Genomic DNA, 12,135 nt, shown 5'->3' on the forward strand with positions numbered 1-12,135 from the left:
GTTTCATGTTTTACGGTTACACATTTAATGTTAATAAATTTTACCTACGTTCCCAACAACCCTTCCCAACTGCCACATTGCATGTCAGACACGTGTCCTATCGACAAGCTATCGACATGACGTCGACATGGTATCGACAAATAAGTTTGCAGTGCCACTAAATTGGCATGTTGTCGACATCATATCGACATAGTATCGATATTCAGTCGACAAATACACCATTTCATGCGTTTTACCTGTACAGTTACACATTTAATGACCATTAAATTTTCCTACATTCCCAACATGTTTACTGCTCTATAAAAGCAAATTCCTTTCTTATTCATGAGTGCTCTTGTCTTCTACTTCTCTCTTACTCTTAAATATTTCTCTTATTCTTAAGTTCTAAATATGGCGCCAAGAAAGAACAAAGGCAAATTCCCCATCTTAACTCCTGAAGAGCTGAAGCAGGAGCCTGATGTTGGCATAATTACTCCTGAAATGCAGAAAGTTTTTGACGCCGATAGAGCTTTCGAAAGAGAACGATGTGGGAACGAGTTCAGGTTCAGGCAACTTGAAGCACATTTTTGCAAAACTGGTGTATGGCCGGCTCCACCACCAGGGTTCCCCGAAGGATGCCGTCGTTGCAAACTAGGCATCTTTAACGGTAAACTGGTGAAGCCTGGAACATTATGCAAGTATTGCAAGGCTCACCCACAAGTCAAAGAATTTAAAAAAAAAAAAAATTGTTATGTTATGGCTTGTGGTGAGTTTTATTTAATGTTTGTTTTTTTTTTATAAACTTTATTTTCTGTTTTTTTAATGTTTTTTATGTTATGTTTTAATGTTATTTTATGTTATGTTATTTTAATGTTATTTTATGTTTTATTTATGGCTTTTTTCATTTGCATCGATATAATGTCGACATGGTGTCGACAAAATATCGACAATTTCTAAAGAAAAGATAAATGCTTTTTGTCGACATGCTATCGACAAACTGTCGACAAAATATCGACAAATTGTAAATAATATGTTGGTTGCTTAATGTCGATAACATGTCGACATACTGTCGACATAACGTCGATAATGGTCATCACTGACCTTTCCTCGTGTAATCATCGACAAACCATCGATAAGTTATCGATATATCATTGATAACACTGGAAAACTCAGATTTCGACTGAAAACCAGATCTGCCAGATCTCAACAATTTCAGACCAAAAAACAGCAGTTCCAACAAATAACACACATATAACAATTTTAAACTACATAAAGTCAAACAAAATGCTTAAAACATAATTTACCCATTATAATGGTGTAAGATTCTTGAGTGATATTGGGTTGTGCTTCGGTTTTCTACCAACACCCACCGAGAAACAACCATTCAAGAGGGAAGAGAGAGAGGGACGAGAGAGTGGGACGGACAGAGAGAAATTTTTTGAGAAATTTTTCAGTTTTTTCTAGAGAGAGTGGTGCACGAGAGAGAGGGAAGAGAGAGAAAGACCAATTTCAGTTTTTACCAATTTTATTTTTTTTATTTTGAAAAAAAAAGGGTAAAATGGGAAGTTCATATAATCAATGGACTAAATTTGTACAAATTAAGAGAGAGTATAAATTTTAATATGGGGTATATTATTAAGGGCAAAAAGTGAAATTTCCCTTTGTAAATTCTCATTTAATAGAGGGACTGCAATGGTAAAAATCCATAATAAATTATAACCGAAAAAAAAAAAAAAAGGACGCCATTGTCAAAAAACTCGAAACTCGACAGTGGAGCGAGCGAGCGAGCGAGCAGATTCAGTTTGTTGTCCATGGAAGTTGGGCAAGGAGTAGGTGGAGATGAACTCATCTCCACTTTAGAAACCCTAGTATACTCTCTCCAACTCAGAGTTAAGGTTTGTCTCTCTTTCCTTTTCTCTAATCTTCCTATGGTACTCTTTCAGTTATTTCTTTTTTTTTTTTTTGAGCTTTGTGATTTTATTTTTCGTTTTCGCAAATTGAATCAGGAACTAGAGGCTGAAAATTCCAAGTTATCATCTCAGCTCTCAAATTGCGACTGTTCTGAGGTTTGTTTTTTCGATATACTAACTAGTGTGTATGTACTTAAATGTGGAATGTTCGAGCAAGATCAGAAAATTTATGTTATTTTTCGTATTTGATTGAATTTGAAACTTTTCCATGGTTGTACTGGCTCAGAAAGAGAAGAAGAAGGTTGATGACTCTGTTTCAATTAAGACTAGAAGAAAGAAATTGACTAAAAAAGGTGGTTCTTCTTTATCTAATTGGATTTTGGGTTTTGTTTTCTTTTCGAAAACATTGTTTATGTGTGTGTTTAATCATATTTATCTTTGTGTTGTGTACAGGTTATGATCAAAGCATTGCGAATCGCCATTCCAAAAGATATGTTGCTCTCAAACTCATGTATTTTGGGCAGAGGTACATTTAGTTGACATTGTTTTATCTCTTTGATTAGCTTAAGTTTTCGAAAAATTCTTGGGAGTCTATAGTTCTTTCAGGGCATGTTTGTGGTTTTGTCAAATTGAATGTATGGGGATTTTTGTCAATTGAAATTGGATGTTCCTATCAATGAGTGCTTGAATTATCATTTGTTTTCTTCTATGGTTTCTTTTGTGAGATACATTCTTTGTAACTCGAATAACCCTATTTCATTTATGGAATGTTTCATATGACACATCTCAGGTTCTATGGGTTTTCTTCAGAAGCACAATTGGAGCCAAGTGTGGAGGTATGGTCTCAACTTATTCTTTTATTTTAATTTTCTTAACTCATATCCATTATTGATGCATACGTGTGTGGGTTTGTATTACTTCACTATTTCACTTTTATTTCATTCTCTTTACAGTCTGAACTTTTCTTAGCTCTAGAAAGGACTATGCTTTTAGTTGGTGACAGGAAAGAGTCACAATATTCAAGATGTGGTAGAACAGATAAGGGGGTTTCCTCTATTGGGCAAGTAAGTAGAAAGTGACCGTTCCGTTGTAATATCATTGATGGTCACTTAGATTGAAAAACTTGGTAGATTGTCTACAGTAATGTTCTTTTTATCACTCTTCAACTTATTGTTGTTTCAAGTAAAATCCATATTTCTCAACAGCTTAACCATGAATTTAAAGTGTTCTATTGATGTTGTCAGTCAGCTAAAGCTAACTAAACCTGTATTTGGTGCAGGTGGTTGCTCTCTTCTTACGATCAAAGCTCAAGAAGGCTTGTTCAGATAATCAAAATTCTATTGAAATGGTTTCAAGAGAAGAATATGGTCAGCTTTTTTCCTTTTTCATCCCTACTTCAAAACTCTATTACTGCTGCAGGTTTTTTTGGTATTTGAGAATATGTGTGATGGATAAATCGAGTCATAATTTATAAGCCTAATTCACAAGTACTTATTATTTTTGTAACTGAAAATGTGATAGCAATTAAAACCAGAAATACTTTTTAGTATAAACTATCTTACATGATATGTTGTCATGATGTAAGAAGTTTCTTGTCTGGAAGTCATACAATTTGGTGAATTGTTTTTCTAGTATATGGAACCAATATTTTGAATAGAAAACTCTAGTTTTATGCTCCACTCCTTTGTTTAATTTTTTATTTTTATACAAAATGTTCTTTTTAAAACAAAATGCATCCCTTAGGGTTAGGCAGGGATCCTAGGTTAAAAAAAACAAAAATAAAAACATCACTTTTTTTTTTCTTTCTTCTTCATATTTCCCTCAATGTTTAGTGTTCTGGGTATGCATTTATTATTTTTCCTTATGTTTTTTGGTCAAAATTGATTAAAACTGGTAGAAAATCAAATGTAGGCACAAAACATCTGGAAACCAGTACAGTTGAAATAATTGATTTGAATTTAATATATTTCTCAGTTGTTTCATCTTTTAATTATCTCGCCAATATTGTTTTCACGATAGTGTTATAACAAATAGAGAAAATCAATAGAAAGCAAGGGAGGGAAGGGTTTTCTGACAAACAGAAGGCTTACAAGTATATAAACTAAGATGTAGCATATTTTTGAAATTCGAGAGCTCGTCATTCATAGAGTTTTTAATAAACTGCGGATGAGAAGAATAGTGGGATGAGGATACAAGAAGAATATAGCTTTAAATGTGATTGTTTTTACTTTCCGACTGACATCAAATTCAACATATTTGTTCCTAGATTTTAATCTACACGCACCTTTTACTATTTACTCCTTTTCACGTGTTTTGCAGAAGGAGAAATTGATTATGTGAGGGTTCTGAATCGTGCCCTTCCGAATGATATTCGAGTATTAGGCTGGTGTCCTGTTCCAATTGACTTCAGTGCAAGGTTTTTCCACTGTGTACATTGTAGAGGTTTTTCAGTAGTAAAATTGTGGAGTAAATATATTTGCTTCTTTGAAAGATGAACTAGAGTGTTGCTCTGTCATGTGCATTGGTATTTGGGCTTATGACTAATGATAAACTGCCATAAACGATTTTAATGGACTGGAAGATTTCATTAGCGGTAGGAAGTTTTGAAGATAGTGTAACTTGTAACTCTTCTGCTTTCATGATGGATTTCTAGAGAATAATATATGATTGCAACACCTGCTTTCAAATTTTTTGTCAAATTTCTTGGTACCTAGTACCTACCTCATAAACCCCACAAATCATTGGGCACATACTCAATAAATCCCGCAAACATAGTCATTTGAAGATAATTTCAAGTTCTCTGCTATTTTTTTATTTGTTGTACATGTCTTTACTGCATATTAATCAAGGGAAAAAAAATCGAGCTCCCTGTATATTTCTGTATTTTTGTTTTAAAGTTCTTTCCTTACATAGTGTCATTGCCCTTTTCATTAGAAATTTCCATTTTTGACTCATTCAGTGATTTATTAATCTACTTTTGTGTTTGTGTGTCTGTCAGTGTTAGATTGATTGTCTTCTAATGGTTGCCTTATCCAAAAATACAGGTTCAGCTGTCTGGGCAGGGAGTACAAATATTTCTTTTGGGGAGACAATCTAGATCTTTTGGTATATCTTTTAGCTCTTTTGGATTACTTAAATAAATGATTTGTTCTCTGTGTTGCTTAAGTTTAGGATAATAATTAATTTTAATTTGCTGGCTCATGTTCTCTAGGCAATGGAAAGCTCTGGTGAGAAATTTATAGGTGAACATGACTTCCGAAATTTCTGTAAGATGGATGCACTAAATGTTCACGCCTACACGCGTCGTGTCAAGTCATTTGAAATTTATCCTTGTGATGTGAGGTTAACATTGGTAGATAAACTCTCTCGTTCATGTTGAAATTCAGTAGTTAAACCTGACATATCTTTCCTAGGTTATAATTATCTTTGTACTTTCTGATTCGTTCTACTGGTTTTGATTTTCATTAATATTCATAATCATTATATAATGTGAACATAGAATGGCTTTTTTCCTCCAAAGTGATGCAAATGCAATCATGTTAAAAAAAAAAACTGGTAATTGAGCTCGCACAAGTGTGTGAGAACCGTAAATAGCAGCTGTCAAAGATGTGTAGAAATAAGTAGTAATAGCTTCTAATGTTTGCAATTGTGGCTCTAGAAACATATTTATATTCTAGGTTCCACAAGCACCAGCTAGGGAGCAGACTTGTGATAAAAGCAGCTCCCTTACCGCAACTGCAAGTTGCTGAATGGACTTGTCCTAATGGTGTTTAAGTGTCATCAATTACTGATTCCTATCTTGTTATATAGTATACAACAAAATTTCACAGTTTTTTTATTTTGATATGCCTAGTAAAATCTCCCAAGTTACTACATCTAGAAATTAGAATAAACTTGCTTGATTCTGCCTTGTGGAATATGTGAATGCTAGTATAGATTTTCAACTGAGCACTTTACTTTGAGTCAGCTTCTGTTTTTTTTTTTCTTTTATACATATATAGTTGAATTCTCAGGCCTCTTTCTCAGGTCATCTTTATCAGTTTTGCTGTTCAATACTCATGCAAATTTGCTTCCCAATTTTTTAATTGATTTTTTATGCCAGTGATGTTTTTTGGGGATTAGATTTTTACTGCCTAGAATCAACAAAATTTATCTACTATCTGGACAATGTTTGGTTTTTGCTGTATAGAATGAATAAAATTCATCTACCTTCTGTTCTTAATAATTTTGCTGAAATTCTTAGGTTTCAAGGAAACCAACTTTGGGCAATCAGAATCAAAGGTAGTGCCTTCTTGTGGCACCAGGTCCGATGCATGGTTGCGGTACTATTCATGATTGGCCAAGGTCTTGAATCCCCTGATGTGCGTATCAGTTGTCCTTCTAACTTTACTATTTTGAGCATAATCCGAGTTTCTTGTGAACCCCAAAACATTGTATTGTAATGGGTTTATAGTAATATTACATACTGACGTTATTATTCTCAACTCATCGTAAATACAACGTTCCCTATAAACATTTATCCTCACTCTGTATAAATGCTTCAACTTGTAGGTAATAGACACATTACTGGATGTTGACAGGATACCAAGGAAACCTCAATATCTCATGGCTCCAGAGATTCCGTTGGTTCTTCATTCCTGTGAATTTGAAGATTTAAAGTTCATTTGCTCTTCAGGTAATCCAACCACTGAGATCCCTGTTTTATAAATGGTTTATGTTGTTTCCCAATGTGGCTGGTCTGGTCATCTTGTTTTTTTTTTTACATGCCGTTGTCTACCACGACCAATCACTTGACTTTGTTTCTCTATTGACCAACCAAGTAATTTGTGTCCAAACTTGTAGATGCTCAACAAACTCTGTGCAAGCACTTGGTGAAACAATGCCAAACCTATCACCTTCAAGCTGCCATCTACAATGAAGCCTTGCTTACCAGTTTGCCTGTATTAAGTGGTGCCAAAAGCAAAACCTTTCCGTGTAGTTTCTTTAAACTGAGTAAAACTTTTATTTTTTATCTATACTAATTTACCATTGTGGCTGGCTTTGGTTTTCTTACAGATAAAAGTATGTTAAGCAATGGAAATGGAAAAATCAAGAAAAAGATTGCTCATATTCCTCTCATGTCTCGGCCCACTGAGCGTAAGCCTTCGTGTACCTTTGACAATTAATTTTTTGTTGTCAAGTAATATTGCAATATGATACAACAAATTGGTTTGTGCAAGAGTTTTTCTCATTTTATGGCATAATAGTTTGTGTGTCGCTAGAAAATAAAGGACAACCGTAAAGACTTTAGTCAAGCTTTAGTTTTAGTGTAAAATTTTGCTTTAGTTAGTGGTTGCAACTAGAGAAACCTATGTATGCAATTGTGATCTATTCCATCATTTTTGATGGACTGGAAAGTTAAAGAGTATTTAAGGATTGTTATAAAAAGGGTTCATACCTTTTCGAACTTTGTCTGTTGTTTCAGAAAAACAACTTTTAGACCTTACATTTTGTTAAAAAAGTTAAAATTAGACTTTTGGACCCAAATTTCACCAAAATATTCTGTTGGATTTGGAGCTCCTCGATTTTTTCTTGATTAACGAATTTCTTAGATCTAGTTATATTAGAAAAATATTTTGACCAAAAATTAGCTCTAGTGTCTTAATACTTTTTTACAAAACAGAGTTCAAAAGTTAATCTTTTACAACACATGGTCCAAAAATGTATAATCTCATGCTAAAACTACTGTGATGAATATTTATTTCCCCCTTCTTCTTTATCTTAGTGATTTCCCACAATGTGTAAGACATTTCTATAGACAGAGCTGTAATCAATTTCAATATTTTTAACCAACTTGTAATTCTTGAATTGGTTCCAGCTTCATATGCAGAGCGCCGTGCCAAATTAGAGACTCAAGACAAGAGCATGAAGCATCAACAGATACATCGTCTTTAGGGGTACGAGTACAACTAACATAAGATATCTCATTATTTTTTCCCAGCAAGCATGCAATATTTATAAATTTGTTAATTTCAAGGGGTTAATATAGCTCATCTGAAATTGATCTATTTTTTCTTCAGACAATTGATTTAGCACATGCATGTTAGCTGGTATAGGAAAACCAAAATATGTAGCTCAAATAGTCAGACATGTGATTTGCTTAGCAATTGCTTTATTTTTTTCGATTCTCAATTATTGTAAGAGTAATCTTATTCTGAACATTAAATGAAGAAAGAAAATGAAATTTTGATTTCGAGCAAGCTAGCTTTTTGTTTGATAGATAGTGTATGTAGTTACTTTATGAGGCTCGCCTAGAGACGGCTGAGCAAAGCTTTGGAAAAATTTTAAAGTTAGAAATTTTAGAATGTCCATGATACTGTTAGACTATGAAAATATTATACAGGGGTTTATTAGTAATTTGCAATTAGTGTGAAAATCTATAAATATGTAATTGTGTAATCATTAATGGATATGGAATGAAAAAATAGAACTTTGGTTCAATCGGGAGATTGATACTGTCACAAAGAGTGTATTTTGAAGATTTATCTTGTCTCGAAGAGGACCTGTTACCTATCAGATCCACTCTTACTGATAGTAGCCCGATTTGACTATTAATTTAGATTGTAGAGTCAATTATTAGTATAATGAATAGTCTGAAGTGTTATTATTATTTTTTCATGAAAATTTGACAATTCAAAATCCTTCACTAATATGAGTACTGTATTTCATCATTGTGCCCTAAGCTAGTAAGCTTTTTAATTGTGTATCTATCTCCCAAAGAATGAATGAATACATCATTTGAAGTAGATATTTTACCTCCCATTTCTTTATTTTCCTAAAAATTTCAATTCACAAAGTGGAGACTAACACTTAATGGGTCCTAGTAGTAGTAGCAACACAGTTTAAAGTGATAAAAGATTGAAGTTGGTAGAGTAAGAACCAAGAAGAGTTCCCCAACCGTGGTCCATAATTTGGTGATCAAATGATGCAAATTTCAACAGCTTACAAAAGAGCTAGGCCAGTAATGAAGAAAAAAAAGAACATTTCATTCCAATTTAAGGTCCCATTAAAGATAAAACACCAATTTCTGTGTGGGTCATGTTCTGCTCATTATGAAGAGGTAAATTGAAAAATACTCCTTTTATTAATCAATTAATCAAATTTATCTCTAATTTTATATTTATTTGAAACATATCTCTTTTTATATAAAAAAGAGGTAAAAATGATAGACTTTAAAAAAGAAGGTAAAAATAAAAGAGGACAATATAAAAAGAATATAGAGTGTAATTTCTTCCATTTTATTTTTATTATTAATCTCAAAAAGCACAAACTAAAACTGTTTTTCAACTCTTTGGGTTGTCTTTTTGTTTGCTGTTTTTTTAGTAGTGGTGTCTCACTAACGCTTAAAGAATGGTTAGTGATATTTCATAAAAATTATTATATTAGCGTTTTAATTTAGTAACTATTATGAAGTATTGCTAATTATTTTCTAGGGATAATCTTTGGGTGGTACTAGGCACCACTAATGTTTATTAGCTATATTTTTTTTTTTTTGTTTGTTTTCTTTTTTTTTTTTTTGTTGGGAAAAGGGAGGTGGGGAATGATAATTATTGTGCCTTGAAATCTACTCCAACAAATGCATATTGTATTAAAAAGTTGAACCCCTTTTTTCTTCTTTCACAAAGGCCAAAACAGTATTGACAAACATACAACTTGTATAAATGTGTCAAAACTAGTTAGATCTATTGAGAGATTTTTACTAAGGGATATTTGAATTTAGGATTTTTCTTTTATACATTTTAAGTTACAAATAAATTGAGTAAATTGCCATAAAACTCTCAATAATTATTTTTACTGATTATTTGGGTTAATTATTTTTTAGTAGACATGTATAACTATTTTCAAAAAGATATATACTTTGAATAAATAATAAGGTTTAGTAGACATGTATAACTATTTTCAAAATATGTATATATACTTAACAAAATAATAAGGGATACGATATTAAATTTCATTCAATTGATATTATAACTATTTTTAAGGGATATAATTTTTTAAAAAAAGATGTGATTTTGGTTGTCAAGTACGGTTTGACAAAAATAATTAAAAAAAAAAATTATCTTATTTTTGGTGAAAAAATTGAGAAAATATTCAAAAAAAAAAAAAAAATAGATAATTAAGTTTTCTTTCTTTTTCTTAAATGGAATAGATAAATAAGTTTATAAGTATAAATTGATTAATAGAATTAAAAATTAAAAAACTAATAAAATTAAGAATAGAAGAAAAAAATAACTTTGAGCTGTATCACCACCTCATGTCTATAATAGTATATATTGTAGTTATAATCTACAAACTACTTGATTTTAACAAATTATGTTATCGATTATTCTAAACAAATATTTTCTTCCACAAAATTACATTTTCTTTAATGAATACGAATTATCAAAATGATCAAAATAATATAAATTAAGACCTAGATGACTTAGAATAGTATACTTTTTATTGCTATTATTATAATTATTTGAACAAGACTTAGCATAATATTTTCTTTATGGAAAGACTATAGATGAGAAAACTCTTAAAAAACACTCAAAATTCTATTTCAAATATCAAATTAACAATTTCTCATTATATTTACACCAATAAACTTACACAATTCTAATAAATAGGAGATGTGGATATAAAATGAAAAACATAAAACAAATTAAACTATTTTAGAACAAAAGTACCTTATGTTATTATTATTCCAAATTATTCACAATACATAAGGATATGATAAGACTATCATTTTTACTTATTTTTAATAAAAATAGAATCACTGTTACGAGTTGACTTAGAAAAGTGGGTTGAAATTGGACGAGTTGAGACGAAACTTTCTTGATCTTCATCTTTAGTCAAGAAAAAATCTTGTTCATTCTCAAGTCTATTCTCACCTGAACTATGAGGAGATTGTTCATGATTCGGTCCAGTTGGAACTGTTCTTTTCTGCTCCCATATGAGTAGATTTTTTCTGTGTTTTAAACCAAAATTTTTAACATCAGATTGGTCTCCTTTCACAGTAAAAGACACCAAAAATAAGGTAAAAACTATAGTAGTGAAAGAAATCTTCAAGTAAGAACCCATTGTTTTCTTCTTCTTTCTTTTTTTGACTAGAAATTTTTTGTTATAGTAAAAATTGAAAAGAAAATGTGTGTATATATAGAGATTATATTGTGTGGAGAGTGATACATTATTGTAAATTATTTATCAACATTTAATGTTTAGATATTTGGACAAATAAAATATTAATGTTTAGATTGATACTTGATAAAAAAAATATAATTTTCCTTTTTAATGTTTGATACGCAATTAAAACATGTAATATTTCTTCTTCTTCTTTTTTTTTTTTTTTTTTTTTTTTTATGTATATTCATAATCATAAATATATTATACCTAAAATAGATTATTTCTTGGATATTTATTTTATTACATATATTTTTTTTTAGGATCTTGAAATATTTCTCTAGAGGAAGTAATATGGATTTTATCCACGATTTACTGAAAATTCGCTGCCTTTTTTAATATATATTCCTATATTTTTTGTTGATAAATTCTAAATAAGTATATATACTTATTCAACCAAGTAAAAATTGATATGAACACGATTTGATGGATATAAATATAAATTATTTTTTTTCTCGATAAAATGATTAAATTTTATTAATTAGAATCGAGAAATAGTATGGTCATTATATGAATTGATTTGATCATTACTATGTTTTCATGCTTTTTGTACATATACTTACTTTATTCACATCATTAATATCGTATCGTTTTCAATTTCTTATAAAAGAAATTTGTACATTTTTAGAGCATCTCTGCATTATTTTATAAAAGGAACTAGGGAATAGATCCGCGCTTCGCGCGGTTTTGAATAATTTTTTTAAAATTATACATTAAAAAAAGTTAATTTATTAAATATGAATAAAATTTTAAGTTTAATAATTTATGAATTTAATATAAAATTATTATAATATATATATTTATATATAAAAAAATTATATGTAATTAGCAAAAATATTAATTATAATACAACAAAAATATGGATGTGTCTGGCATGAAGTTATTGATGATAATTAAAAGTTAATCAAAAATATTAATTCTTTTTAAATAAATTTAAAATTAATAATGGCATGATTTTTATATAATTTAAAAATATCATTTATTTATTTAATTATAACAAACTTAATTAATTTGTTAATAATAACATATATTTTTCTTCAATAAT

At 30.3% G+C, this 12,135-nt stretch overlaps 1 protein-coding gene across 1 annotated transcript; it reads left to right on the plus strand.

Moving 5' to 3' along the window:
• The first annotated feature begins 1,694 nt into the window (after positions 1 to 1,694).
• LOC115712383 (uncharacterized) lies at positions 1,695 to 8,128 on the plus strand. The gene is made up of 15 exons (XM_030640658.2): positions 1,695 to 1,874; positions 1,986 to 2,045; positions 2,176 to 2,242; positions 2,343 to 2,415; positions 2,680 to 2,725; positions 2,843 to 2,953; positions 3,169 to 3,256; positions 4,209 to 4,305; positions 4,934 to 4,994; positions 5,101 to 5,231; positions 6,133 to 6,250; positions 6,441 to 6,564; positions 6,732 to 6,839; positions 6,945 to 7,025; positions 7,747 to 8,128. Exons 1-15 carry the CDS (start codon positions 1,791 to 1,793, stop codon positions 7,821 to 7,823), a joined length of 1,326 nt encoding a protein of 441 aa, XP_030496518.2. The 5' UTR covers positions 1,695 to 1,790; the 3' UTR covers positions 7,824 to 8,128.
• The last annotated feature ends 4,007 nt before the right edge of the window (positions 8,129 to 12,135 follow it).

Source organism: Cannabis sativa, chromosome X, assembly GCF_029168945.1.
Source record: "Cannabis sativa cultivar Pink pepper isolate KNU-18-1 chromosome X, ASM2916894v1, whole genome shotgun sequence".
In the NCBI taxonomy this organism is placed as follows: domain Eukaryota; kingdom Viridiplantae; phylum Streptophyta; class Magnoliopsida; order Rosales; family Cannabaceae; genus Cannabis; species Cannabis sativa.

Coding starts and splice junctions, on each gene's coding strand:
- LOC115712383 (XM_030640658.2), top strand. CDS start 1,791: ATGGAAGTTGGGCAAGGAGTAGGTGGAGATGAACTCATCTCCACTTTA. Junction 2,243..2,342: donor AAAGAAATTGACTAAAAAAG/GTGGTTCTTCTT, acceptor TGTTGTGTACAG/GTTATGATCAAAGCATTGCG. Junction 2,954..3,168: donor GGGTTTCCTCTATTGGGCAA/GTAAGTAGAAAG, acceptor TATTTGGTGCAG/GTGGTTGCTCTCTTCTTACG.